The 13393-nt window shown below is 46.9% G+C and overlaps 1 protein-coding gene across 3 annotated transcripts; it reads left to right on the forward strand.

Moving 5' to 3' along the window:
• Positions 1 to 529: 529 nt before the first annotated feature.
• Cep20 (centrosomal protein 20) lies at positions 530 to 11735 on the forward strand. 3 transcript variants are annotated; one of them, XM_048332763.1, is made up of 5 exons: positions 530 to 607; positions 3494 to 3691; positions 6219 to 6303; positions 9768 to 9904; positions 11564 to 11735. In XM_048332763.1, exons 1-5 carry the CDS (start codon positions 580 to 582, stop codon positions 11620 to 11622), a joined length of 507 nt encoding a protein of 168 aa, XP_048188720.1. In that variant the 5' UTR covers positions 530 to 579; the 3' UTR covers positions 11623 to 11735. The 3 variants fall into 3 exon arrangements, 1 of the variants encoding a protein (XP_048188720.1); XR_007208831.1 differs by lacking the exon at positions 9768 to 9904 and having other exon boundaries at positions 6219 to 6437; XR_007208832.1 differs by lacking the exon at positions 11564 to 11735 and having other exon boundaries at positions 6219 to 6437; positions 9768 to 9897.
• The last annotated feature ends 1658 nt before the right edge of the window (positions 11736 to 13393 follow it).

The following is a 13393-nucleotide window of genomic DNA, read 5'->3' on the forward strand; positions in this document are numbered from 1 at the left end:
TATATATATGTGTGTGTATGTATGTGTATATATACATACATATATATTACCTGACTTATGTAACTGTAACACATCTGTACATCACTTTTATAATAACAATTTATAAAAAGAAAGAAAGAAATGTGGATCCTCGGTGGTCATCTTCTACCAAGTCTTCCCCTGATGCTTCTGCCGTCTGGGTTTGACATCTACAAGGTGGTCCGTCAGTCCTCGGGGCTGCGAAGGTGAGCACCCGCAGAAGTGAGCGCCTCGCGGAGGCCCAAAGGCCCCGCAGGTAAACATTAAGCATCCACCAGCACCCACAGGTGAAGGCTGGGAAGACTCTCTCCTGGCTCCGCCTCCCTCAGTGAAGCCCGCCTACCAAGCTCGCTGATTGGTGAGAATCTCACCGGACATTCGCCATTCACCCAATCGCGGTCAGGACAGCATAAACCGAGAGAGGCGGGTTCGCACGTGTGGGTAACTGTGCGCCTGTTGGCTGCCGGCCACGCCGCGGAGTAGGGCGGGGCGGTGGGGGGGGGGGGGGAAGGGGTGAAGCTGCGCATGCGCACAGCGGAAACGCGTTCTGGCGGTTGAAAAATGGCGACTGTTACTGAGCTGAAGACCGGTGAGTGGTAACGGGAGGCTGGGCGTCAGGACGAGCGGGACGAACGGGAGGAGCTGGAGCTTCCGCCTGGGAGGACGGGACGGAGGAGTACGCGGGGACGGAGGAGCACGCGGGGCGGAGGGGCGCTGGGGTTGAGCCCGGCCCGTGGGGCGCGTCGGGATGCCGGGCCGCTGAGGCGGCGCCGGGAGGGGGCGGAGCCGGGGGACGCCGAGATCTTTTTTTTTTTTCTTTTCCTTTTCCTTTCCCTTCCCTTTCTCTTTTCACTTTCCTTTCACTTTTTTTTCTTTTTCTTTTCACTGGTGCCGGTCCTGGGGCTTGAACCCGGGGCCTGGGCCTCCTCGGCCCTGAGCTTTTCCCCTCAAGGCTGGCGTTCCACCAATTGAGCCACGGCTCCACTTCAGGCTTTTCACCCCCCAGGAGTGGGAGGAATAGTTAATTGGAGATAAGAGGCTCACAGACCTCTCCTGCCCAGGCTGGCCATCCTCACCTCTCAGCCTCCTGAGCAGCTAGGAGATAGGTGTCAACCACACCGGCTTAAGACCTGTTTTCTGAGGAAGGTTTCTGTCCACAGTATTCTAAGGACCACAGCAGAGAGAGTTAGAACGACACTGAGCCCCCCAGGCAGCATGGCCTGGCTTTTAGGGTGGCCTGAATACTTGCTTCCTAACTGATGACCTTTAGATTTATGAGCTTTTTACCTTTTGAAAGCATAGTTTCTATCCCTTTTGTCCTGGCTTTCTCCGAGAGGTAGAAGTAATTATTTTGGGGAAGGCAACTGAGGCAGGGATTGTTAACCGCCCCCCCCCCCTTCCCCAAGGCAGTGAAAGAAATGCAGGTTTGCCCATTGCAGCCTCCTTACTCCTCTGCCAGGTTTGAGGCTGTACTGCAGAGTGCTTGGAAGGGATTCTTGCCAGTGTGTGTGGGGTGGGGTGGGGTGGGGTGGGGGGTGGGCCGGTAGAGGATATCTCTTCATCTTAACTTCCAAAGATGGAATTAAGAGAACAGGGGTTCAACGCCGGTCCAAGAAGTATGATAAGGCTCTGCTCTCCTTTTATGGGCCTGTTCCAAAGACTGCCTGGTAGCTGTGCTTAACATACCTGCAAAAAGGTTGAAGGGATGCTTTCACAGTAGGGTACACTCTTAAGATAATAGCTTGTTAATCACTTGTTATTTATTAAAGCTTAAAAACGTTGATGTTCCTGGGCACTGGTGGCTCACATCTGTAATCCTAGCTCCTCAGGAAGATGAGATCTGAGGAAGTCAGTCTGGGCAAGAAAGTCTGTGAGACCCTTATCTTCACTTGACCAACAAAAAAGCCAAAAGTGGAGCTGTGGCTTAAGTAGTAGGTAGAGTACCAACCTTAAGCGAAATAGCTCTGAGACAGCAGTCAGGCCCTGAGTTCAATCCCCAGGAATCAATCTCTCTCTCTCTCTCACACACACACACACACACACATACACACTGCGCACACTAATGTTGACAGCCATGCCTGCACAGGCGTTATCTCTTCATGAATTGTTACCGTTGTGGGAAAGTAATGTGGTGTGTTTGGTAAGGCAAGGTGCTATATTCAACTTCACTTCACCCTTACGATGGGGTACTGTGGTATTCTCACGGTTGCTTTTGTGAGCTCTCACCATATTCTAGAAACCATGGATTGTCACTTGGCCACTAAGGGTTGTTTGAGAAAGGAAGCTTCTAGACTGATATCACCCCACTGCGGGGGATGGTGTTAATTCAGCCCTAGCCCCCCTCATAGTCCATACTAAGTACCAGTGGCTGAACTTCATGATCCCAGTTTCTGATGTTGGCCATAGTGATCAAGATGTTAGGTTACATTCTGCATACAAGTCTCGGGGTCTGCAAAGGTCCTGTGATAAATTTTTTAACTTCGCATAATATTTCAAAACCTTGCTGTCATAAGGGGTTAACTCACAATTGTCCTAAAGCAAAACCTCTAAAACATCTTTTCAGTCAGAGCAGACCATACACTAAGGAGTAGCTATTGAAGCTTTTTAAAACATGACATTCCTTTTAGGAAATGTAGTTGTTTGCTTCAATCATCTTTGTGGACTGGAAGTCAGTGGGGATGACCAGAAGCCTTCTGCAGTGATAAACTCTTCTGAAAATGTTTGGAAGAATTGGGAGTAAGCACAAGTCTCAGCAAGCTAATAGGAATTCCATCCTCCTCTTTTGATTCATCAAAGAATATGTACCGGGCTGGGAATGTGACTTAGTGGTAGAGTGCTTGCCTAGCATGCATGAAGCCCTGGGTTCAATTCCTCAATACCACATAAACAGAAAATGCTGGAAGTGGTGTTGTGGCTCAAGTGGTAGAGTGCTAGCCTTGAGCAAAAGAAGCTCAGCGACAGTGCCCAGGTCCTGAGTTCAAGCCCCAGTACTGGCAAAAAAAAAAAAAAAAAAAAGAGTATGGGGCTGGGAATATGGCCTAGTGGCAAGAGTGCCTGCCTCGTATACATGAGGCCCTGGGTTCAATTCCCCAGCACCACATATACAGAAAATGGCCAGAAGTGGCGCTGTGGCTTAAGTGGCAGAGTGCTAGCCTTGAGCAAAAAGAAGCCAGGGACAGCGCTCAGGCCCTGAGTCCAAGCCCCAGGACTGGCAAAAAAAAAAAAACCAAAAAACAAAAAAAAAGAGTATGTACCAAACTACAGTCCCTAGTATTGAAGGTACTCACATAGATTGGGAGTAAGTCATAGTAAATTGGGAACTTAATTTTTTTTTTCCTTTTAGCATTGTGGTTTGTGATAGTTAATGTCACAGTGTTTTAGACAGAGGTCCTTTCCCTTGTTCAGAGTATGCATTGTTCAGAGTATGCCCAAGACAGAATTCTCAACTGAAGCATTCACATTTTATACTTCACAGTGTTAAAGGACACCTTGGAAAAGAGAGGGGTGCTAGGACACTTAAAGGCGAGGATCCGAGCCGAAGTTTTCAATGCCCTGGATGATGACCAAGAACCCCGGCCATCGCTGTCTCATGAGAACCTTCTCATTAATGAACTCATTCGGGAGTACCTGGATTTCAACAAATATAAGTACACAGAATCTGTGCTCATGGCAGGTGAGTGACTCTTGTTTGTCACCTAGGACAGAGTCTCCAAGTCCTTTAAGGGATCTCATTTCATGAGGTTTGCTGTCACATGGGCACATGGAACAGGAGAGTTCCATGGGCTCTTTCCATAGCTTCAGCAGGTTCTAAAACTGACACAGGAGGAGAAACTAACTTTGCCTTTCTATCTTCACTTGACAACTGGCTGTGTTTTTGTGGTATAAGTGTCAGTTTGAGTGTCAGTTTCTGTTTTCCTCAGCTGGTTCTAGGCAGCTTTCACGATCACACAGGACAGGAAGCTTCTTGAGAGGGCCATCAGATAGCTGTGTGCCTTGGGGCTCCTACAGTGAAATATATAGTGATAGTAATCAGGTTTCGCAATCAGTGTTTTGACTTTTTTGTGTGTGTGTAGTATTGGGGCTTGAACTCTCAGCCTCATGCTCTTGCTTGGCTTCTTCATTCACTGCTGCTAGCAGTCTACCATTTGAGCCACATCTCTACTTCTAGCTTTTTTTTTTTAATTTATATATTAATTGAACACAAATTTTTTTGACAAGGTATTGTGCAAAAAGGGTACAGTTACATAGTAGGGCAGTGTGTACATTTCTTGTGATATCTTACGCTCTGTTTTTCTTTCCCTTCTCTAGGTCAGGTAGACATATATACAATATGCAATGTATCAAGAACATATACAGTAGCCATGTGGCCAAGCCCAAGAAAATTCGCCTAGGGCTTTAAATGTAATGTCGATATTAGACAATATGTCAACAGTAGTCTTATATGAACGTACATACATAGCTTTTGAGCTATTGTATTCCACTGAGAGGTCAATTTTTGACCTTTATATGTTGAGTAGTTGTTTGGTTTTAGTTACATACTGTTGGGTCGCTGCCCCAATCCTGTGGGAAATACCATTTGACAAGCAGTTTTTGGTTTCACAGACCTGGTCTCTACTGTCTCTCCGGCACCCTTTGTTAACAGTCATATATCAGGGAGATCATGCCCCTTTGTTTTCTGTGTTCTAGGCTTGTCTCGCTCAACATTATTTGTTCGAGTTCTGACCATTTCCCTGCGAATAACAATATTTCACCATTCCTAATCGCTATGTAGTATTCCATTGTGTATAGGTACCATATTTTTTGGACCCATTCATCTGTGGAGGGGCATCTGGGTTGTTTCCATATTTTGGCTATTGTGAATTGTGCCGCGATAAACATTACTTCCAGCTTTTTTTTGCTGGATAATTGGAATTAGTATCTTGGATTTGTCTGCCTGGTCTGGCTTCAAACCAGGATCATATTTTATATATTAGCCCCAAGTAGCTAGGATTACAGAAATGAACCCCCGGTGCCCAGAAAATGTTTTGGCTTTTAAAAAAGGGTGAGGTACAATTTGCACTCAAGAAAATGGACTTTTTCTTAGTATATGGTTATGTGGGTTTGGTTGAACATGTTCCACTGTGTAACCATCCCTAGTCACAGTTGAGCCATAGGACATTTTGTGCCCTCACAAAGCTCTCTCTTTTTTTTTTTTTTTGCCAGTCTTGGGGCTTGGACTTATGGCCTGAGCACTGTCCCTGGCTTCTTTATGTTCAAGGCTAGCACTTTGCCACTTGAGCCACAGCACCACTTCTGGCCTTTTCTATATATGTGGTGCTGAGGAATTGAACCCAGGGCTTCATTTATACAAGGCAAGCACTCTTGCCACTAGGCCATATTCGCAGCCCACAAAGCTGTCTTGTGCCCTTGTGATCAGCCTCTTCCCCAGTCCTGGGTCCTGCAGCCCCTGGCCTGCTCTTGCTGCATTTGCCTTTGCCAGGATGTCGTGGAAATGGAGCCATGCACCTCCTTAATTGTACACTTGCGATTCAGCTGTGCTGGGTTTCACCCTGGTGAATAGTATAGCATCATCACTGGGGAATGCTATGCTAGTGCCTGTTAGTGGGCTTAATTTTTTTTTGGGGGGGGGGGTTGTGTGTCAGTACTGTGACTTAAATTCAGGGCCTCATGCTTTCACTTATAATAGCTGGTGCTATATCACTTGATCCATACCTCTTTTTCTAGGTTCCCCGCCCCCCCGGTTAATTGGAGAGAAAGTCTCATAGACTTGCCTACCCAGGGTGCCTTGAGGGTTGAAGCCAGCCCAGGCTAGAAAGTCCATGAGACACTCTTATCTCAAGTTTACCATCAACAAGCTAGAAATGGAGCTGTGGCTCAAATGATAGAGTGCCAGACATGAGTGAAAAAAACAAGTGAGAGCAGAAGGTCTTCATTTCGAGCCCTCATATCACACCAAAACAAGCAAACAAACGATAAAGAAGTGGGGGCTTAAAGGGAATGTATGTTGGATATTATGAAATTTATGCATTTAACAAAATTTGAAATCATAAAACTGCATGCAGTTGCATTTGTCTTGGTATGAGCTAGCATCATTCCAAAGTCTGAAAAATACCTGTGTCTGGAAGAAAGGGGCTAAGCAGAATCAGATTTGCTATCTATATGAACAGACTCAGTGTTGTTATAATTTCTTCTTCTCCCAGAATCTGGTCAACCTGTAGTTCCATTGGACAGACAATTTCTCATCCGTGAACTAAATGCCTTTGAAGAATCAAAGGATAACACAATGTAAGAAGTTTGGATAATGCAGGTTTTCAGATGTTGTATATTGGAGCCACAATTGCAGGGTGGCAGTTTCCTTTCTTGTCAATCAAGCGGATATTTAAGATCTCGTGTGTGTCAAGCCTTGTACCCCATCCAAGGTGAGCAGCAGTGCATAAGCCACACCCGTTCTACTCACTGCAGTCCTCTGAAGCCGTCCTCTGGCTTCATAGGATGCAGCACCCCCACTTCCATCCTCGTGCTGGGGGTGGGATGGGGCAGAACCCAGGCCTCTAACATGCCATACAGGTGCTCCACCACTGGGCTGTACTTCCAGCCCTTGACTCTTTCTAAAGGAATCTCTCTCTCTCTCTCTTCCTGCTCCCTCCCCCCTCTCCCTCCCTTCCTTCTTCCTTCCCCCTTTTCCCCCCCTTCCCTCTCTCCCCTCCTCTCTATCCTCTCTTCCTCTCTTTTGTGCTAGTGCCAAGGCTTAAACTCAGGGCCTGGACACTGTCCCCCAGTATTTTTCTCAAGACTAGTGCTCTACCATTTGAGCTACAGCTTCACTTTCAGCTTTTGGTGGTGAATTGTAGGTAAGAATCTCACAAATTTTCCTGCCTAGTCTGGCTTCAGTGATCCTCAGATCTCAGTCTCCTGAGTATCTATGATTACAGATAGGAGCCACTGGCACCCGACTTCCTCTTGGCTTCTTTTTTTTTTTGGCCAGTCCTGGGCCTTGGACTCAGGGCCTGAGCACTGTCCCTGGCTTCTTCCCACTCAAGGCTAGCACTCAGCCACTTGAGCCACAGCACCGCTTCTGGGCCGTTTTCTGTATATGTGGTGCTGGGGAATCGAACCTAGGGCCTCGTGTATCCGAGGCAGGCACTCTTGCCACTAGGCTATATCCCCAGCCCCAATCCTCTTGGCTTCTTGATCCTATTCTTCAAGGCCTTGCCCTTTGGGTTGTTTTCTTCTTACTTAACTCTTTTCCTCTCCACTGCTTCCTTCAGGTCAACTTAGGAGTCTGTCTTCGACTTTGCCCTCTCTGTGTCTAAGACTCATCACCATTTCCCCTGAAGTTCCTTGAAGGCCTGAGGACAAACCTTAGAATAGCCTCCCTAGCAAGAGATTTCTATAAGAATTTGATTTCACTGGATGCTCTATTTTTCCATTGTGTTTGCTAGGCAACAAAATGATTCCAGTGATATGCATTCTGTACAGGTTCTCTTCCAGATGACCTGCCACCCTGTGTGGTGCACTGCTCCAGCACCTGCACCTAGTATGCTCCCTGTATCTCCAAAGCATCCTTGGGGCAGAATTCTTCCTCTCATGGCTGCTCATGGTCCTCTCGCCCTGTCTCCCTGTTACTCTCAGTTCTTTGTGGACCCCTCAGAGCTGTAAGCCAAGGGCACTACCCATTCTGTCTTCATTTTCCTTCTTGTCCTCCTCCCTCCTGTTCTAAGTCCTCTTGAGTCTTTAGCCAGCACATGGCATTTGCTTTAATCCTGACCACTTCTGGTGTGGAAGCATCACATCTGCTTAGTTGTGTCTCAGATGCATAGTTGCGTTTGTTTCCTCGCACCTTCCCCATGGGCTGTTCTTGTACCCAACCAGTTCTCACCAAGTCTACTGAAGCCTCCAGTATTCTCCTTTCTTGACCAGTCCCTTTCCAGGTCCCACTGATTCACCTCTGTGCACACTACATGTTCACAAGCCTCCTGACCAGTTCCTTTGTCTCCAGTCACTTTCTTCTCCCTTACCTCTTCCCTTGTCCTCTGTCATTCTTAAGGCAGCTATTGTTTTGTTTTGTTGGTTTTTTTTTTTTTTTTTGCCAGTTCTGGGGCTTAAACTCAGGGCCTGGGTGCTCTCCCTGAGCCTCTTTGTACTCAAGGCTAACCCTCTACCATTGAGCCATAGTGCTACTTGGGGCTTTTTCTGAGTAGTTTATTGGAGATAAGAGTCTCTCAGACTTCCCTGTCTGGGCTTGCTTTGGATCGCAATCCTCAGATCTCAGCCTCCTGAGTAGCTAGTACATGTGTGAGCAACTGGCACCTAGCTTATTATTTTTTTTAAAACATGAAATAACTTTCCATTTGGTGCATGATCGAGTCCTGATTCATAGCCAAGGGCTTCAGCCCCAGTCCTTCCATCCCTGTCATTGCATCTGCTCCTCCTCCAACTTCCCTTGTGCTTTGAAGAACCTTGTAACTTGGTGCTCTTCCCCATTCTAGAATCCCTGGCCCCCTGTCTTCTGCACCCCGCTTCTGTGGGAGCATCCTTTATCTTCTTGGTCAAATTCACATGCAAAGTTGACAGAGAAACTTTGTGGCTTTTTAGTCCTTCGAGTTTCTGTGTTTCTGAGATTCGACATTTGTTTCACATATAACCAAGTCATACGTGAAGTTGGTTTGTTTGTTCTCTTACTAAATAGCAGCCTTAAATGAGCATATGAAAACTAAGCGTGATTGTGCATACCTGTCATCCCAGCCCTGGAGAGGCTGAGGCAGGGGGACCAAAAGTTCCAGGCCAGCCTGAACCTCCATCTTCTTTGTGTTTCAGAGTAGGTGGCATGACCACTCTAAAACACTATGCCCAGATTTTTATTGGTTGAGATGGGGTCTCTTGAAGTTTTTGCCCAGGCTGGCCTCAGCCTTCCATCTTTCTGATTTTGCCTCCTGAGTGCCTCCTGAGTTGTAGGCTTGAGCCAGCCACTGCACCTGACCTAACATAACTTTTTAAATATTATTACTCAACTCTTGTATAGGTAAAATTTATCTGCCATTTAGTGTGTGCCAGGCATGGCATTAAATGCTTGACATTTATGAACTCATTACTGCATAACTTCCTTGTGACATGGATCGTGCTTCTCCCCATTTATAGAGCGGGGATGTTTATGAGGCTCGCTCGGATCCCACAGCTGGCAAGTGCGAGGCAGGCTTTGAGCGAGGCAGCTGGGCTTGCGTGCTGTGCTCGTGTGCGGCAGTGCTTTGTGAGCGCCCACATCAGCAGATCCAGCAGTGCTTGGGATGGGGAGGTTGCCTACCCAGCTTGACGTTTACAAGCTGAATTCCTGTGAATTGGTTGAAATTTTATTTCCTTTCTCTGGGTTTTAACATGTGTTTCATCCATATTTGGATAATTGTGACTTTTTAGGTCTAGTGAATGCCTTAACTATTAAGTGTCATAGCTTACCAAATTTTTTTTATGGATTTGATTTTTCTTAGGGTGTGGGAGATTACTGGGAATTTGATTCAGATCTTTGAGCTTGCTAGGCAAGTACTCTTTTATCACTTGAGCCGCACACCCAGGCCTTTTGTTTTTTATTTGTCTGGGCCAGCATGAGACTCTGATCCTCCTGCCTTTACCTTCTATGTAGTTGGGATGACTAGCATGCACCCTCATGCCTGATAGGCTTGCCTTTCAAAGGAAATGTTTAAAATGTTTCCTATTCATGCAAAGCTAACTGGTGTTTTGTTTTCTTCCTGCTGTAGACCTCTTCTGTATGGAATTTTAGGTCATTTCTTGCATGGCCCAAAGGATGGCACCCACCATGCATTTGTGAGCGAGTCCTCACGGCAGCCTCCCAGGCCACATCTTGGCAGGCAGTCCAGTGGAAGAAGGCGGATGGGTATGAGTTCCCCGAGATTCTGCCCTTAGCTTCAGTTTTGTCTTCACAGTTTCTCCTGAGCGTTTAGGTCAGTTTTAGTCCGTTTATATCTAGTGTAGTTAGCCTATCATACTTCGTCTTGAGAAAACAAAATGCTTTTTAGATGGAACATCTTAGAGGGTGTGAGGGGGAATTCTTTGAGATTATCTCTATTTCTGTATGAGTGAGGACCTGATTGTCACATACCACATGCTGCCCTGGGGATGGTGCAGATCCTGAGCATGCTGCAATGGTAGTTTTTTGTTTTTTGTTTTTTTGGCCAGTCCTGGGCCTTGGACTCAGGGCCTGAGCACTGTCCCTGGCTCCTTCCCGCTCAAGGCTAACACTCTGCCACCTGAGCCACAGCGCCCCTTCTGGCCATTATCCATATATGTGGTGCTGGGGAATCGAATCGAGAGCTTCATGTCTAGGAGGCAAGCACTCTTGCCACTAGGCCATATTCCCAGCCTGCAATGGTAGTTCTAATCATGTGATCAGTGTTTCCTCCCCCAAGACAGCAGCAGCAGGTGGGATTGCTGAGAGAGGAGAAGCAGAGCACCCTGACTGTTTCCAGGGCGCAGCAGGGCACAGGGCAGTGTTGCAGGCAGTGGGTGCCCCGCACAGCAGCCCGCTTTCTTCCAGTGCTCACTGTTTACAGTGGCATTCAGTGATGGTTTGGCTGGCTGGTTGTAGCTTGGTGGCTGTCCTATGGTGCAGTGTTCTAGCCACTTACCACAAGAGTGTCACTCTTGACTACTGAAATGCCCCCAGGGTAGTTGTGTCATTCCTTAAGCGACTGTGAGCAAGATTGACCCTGTTAGTACCCTGCCAGATATCACTTGGGACACAATCCTAGGCACACACTGTGTGCGTTGGCAGTACTGTGGTTGGAACTCAGCCTTGCTTGCTGCAGGCACTCTCCTTGTGCCATACTCCAGGCCCTGTGTTGCTGTGTGTGGCTGGCTGTGTAGTGTTACACAGGTTTTCTGCCACTGTCCTGATGTGCAGATTTGGGTCTGGTATTTGGTTTTGTGGTGCTGTAGTGTGCCTCTGTGTGTCTGTTTTTATGACTGCGCAATTGTGGAGCTCCAAAGTGAGTGGAATGGAGGCTTTGGACCATCGCCCTGGACCATCAGTGGTCCTGGATGCCTCTGCTTCTTCTGGCCGTGTGGACCTTTATTGGCAGGTTGTGGGCTTCTCAGAGCATTTTCCACAATCCCCTGAAGATTTTACCATTTTGGTAGGATGATGTAAATTGCCCATTTCTTTCTTACCACAAGAGGGGGCTGCTGTTGGAAGGCTTGTTGTTTAAAGGAGAGCTCTGCCCGATTCACCTGCTGATTGAACACGCATCCTTCCCCAATAGAAGAGAGGTCTGACCCTTAAACACAGCTGGGGTCTGGCTAGCAGGACCCGAATCATCAAGGAACACTGGAATGACTGGAGTGACTCCCGGGGAGGAAGCCATCTGCCTTCCTCATATGTGGGGGGAATAAGGGTTTTTTTTTGCCACACCCAGTCATCTACAGAACTTAGCCAGTGCTCCCCAATGTTTGCTGTCCTGCCCCACGGGTGCACAGTGCATGTACTGCCTGCCCATCTCCTCTGGGTGAGTACTAGCCTCCTTTCTCTTCTTTCTAGATGACTGCCTGAAAAGGGAGCAGGGGACTGGTGCTGATGTCAACGCAGAGAAGAGATAATGAGCAACATGGGACTTGATACAACATCTCACTGCGCATCCCCATGTTTGCATCTCATAGCTCTCATGTTGCTCTGGATTTGTGAATAAAGCTCACTGGATGTGACCAAAGAACTTGTTCTTATGTTTTAAAGGTCCTGAAGTGTGTAAGAATGAATTAGGTTTTTAGTACTTTGACTATTCTTTTAGCATATTCTACAGGTCTTTTTCCATGTCCTGCTCTTTGATATGATCTGTTAATCTAATTTCCTTCTACTGTGATTATATGGATTTGTAAGTACATGAGGCCAGGCACCAGAAGCTCATGCCTGTAATCCCAGCTACTCAGGAGTCTGGAATCTGAGGATCATGGTTTGAAGCCAGCCTGGGCAGGAAAGTTTGTGAGACTCTTAACTCCAATAAACTACCAAAGCTGGGGCTGGGGATATGGCCTAGTGGCAAGAGTGCTTGCCTCGTATACATGAGGCCCTGGGTTTGATTCCCCAGCACCACATATACAGAAAATGGCCAGAAGTGGCGCTGTGGCTCAAATGGCAGAGTGCTAGCCTTGAGCAAAAAAGAAGCCAGGGACAGTGCTCAGGCCCTGAGTCCAAGGCCCAGGACTGGCCAAAAAAAAAGAATAAATAAAAAAATAAACTACCAAAGCTGGAAGTGGCACTGTGGCTCAAGTGGTAGAGCACTATCCCTTAGCAAAAGAAGCTTAGGGACACAGAGCCTAGTCCAACAAAAACAGCAACAATAACAACAACAAAAAAATTCATATTTTGAAAGAAAATTTTTTGAAAACATTAAAACCAGAAAAGCTAATTTCTGTTTGATTTTTTTCCCTTTCTTTCATTTGAAGTAACTGTTTTCAGATAACCCTAACTAGACTTGAACATTTGAATTAATACTTGAAAGTTGAACCTCCAAACTGCATATCAGTTCTTTTTCCTAGGCCAGTTTGGCTCCTGGAAGATTTAATGACAAGGTAGATGGAGAGTAATTTTTGTAGTTGTGCTCTCTGAAGCAAAGTTGATTTTGCTCCATCGGAATGCAGCCTGAAAAGAGGCAGGCTATGGGGAAGCCCCGTGGAGCACTCCTCCCACATGGCTCTGCAGGGCAGGCCCCACTCACCAGCGCTCTGATAGTCTCACTAAACATCCATTTTTCTTCTTGGAACAGAATAGGGAGGGCTCTTACAGTGCCCAGTTAAAGTATTTTTGTGTGTGTGCTGGTCCTGGGACTTGAACTCAGGGCCTATGACATAGGCATTGTTCTGAGCTTCTTTTTGCTCAAGGCTAGTGTACTACCACTTGAGCCACAGCTCCACTTCCAGCATTTTTGGTAGTTTAGTGGGGATAAAAGTCACATAGATTTTCCTGCCCAGCCTGGCTTTGAACTGCATTCTTCATCCCAGTCTCCTTGAGTAGCTAGCATTACAGGTGTGAATCACCAACACCTGGCTTCAAGGAAGCTTTCACAGTGTAGAACCAACAGACCCTGTCACGGAGAACAACACCTATGATAAAAGGTTCCAGAATGAAGCTGCCTGGGTGCCTGGCACCATGCTAAATGGTTCCCACAGGCTGGGCAACTGAGGGCACCATCAGTGACACTGGTGTCCCTTGTGGTGCTGAGGCACAAAGTTACCGAAATGTCTGATCTTATATTTGGTGATGCAGGTCCGGCTTCACCTCTCAGAGCTAACCAAGGATTTGAATCTAAACACAGAAAATCACGGATCCATAGTTCACCATCCAAAAGATTTTGGGAAACCCTTTTGGTGACTT

Source organism: Perognathus longimembris, chromosome 23 (genome assembly GCF_023159225.1).
Source record: "Perognathus longimembris pacificus isolate PPM17 chromosome 23, ASM2315922v1, whole genome shotgun sequence".
NCBI classification, from domain to species: domain Eukaryota; kingdom Metazoa; phylum Chordata; class Mammalia; order Rodentia; family Heteromyidae; genus Perognathus; species Perognathus longimembris.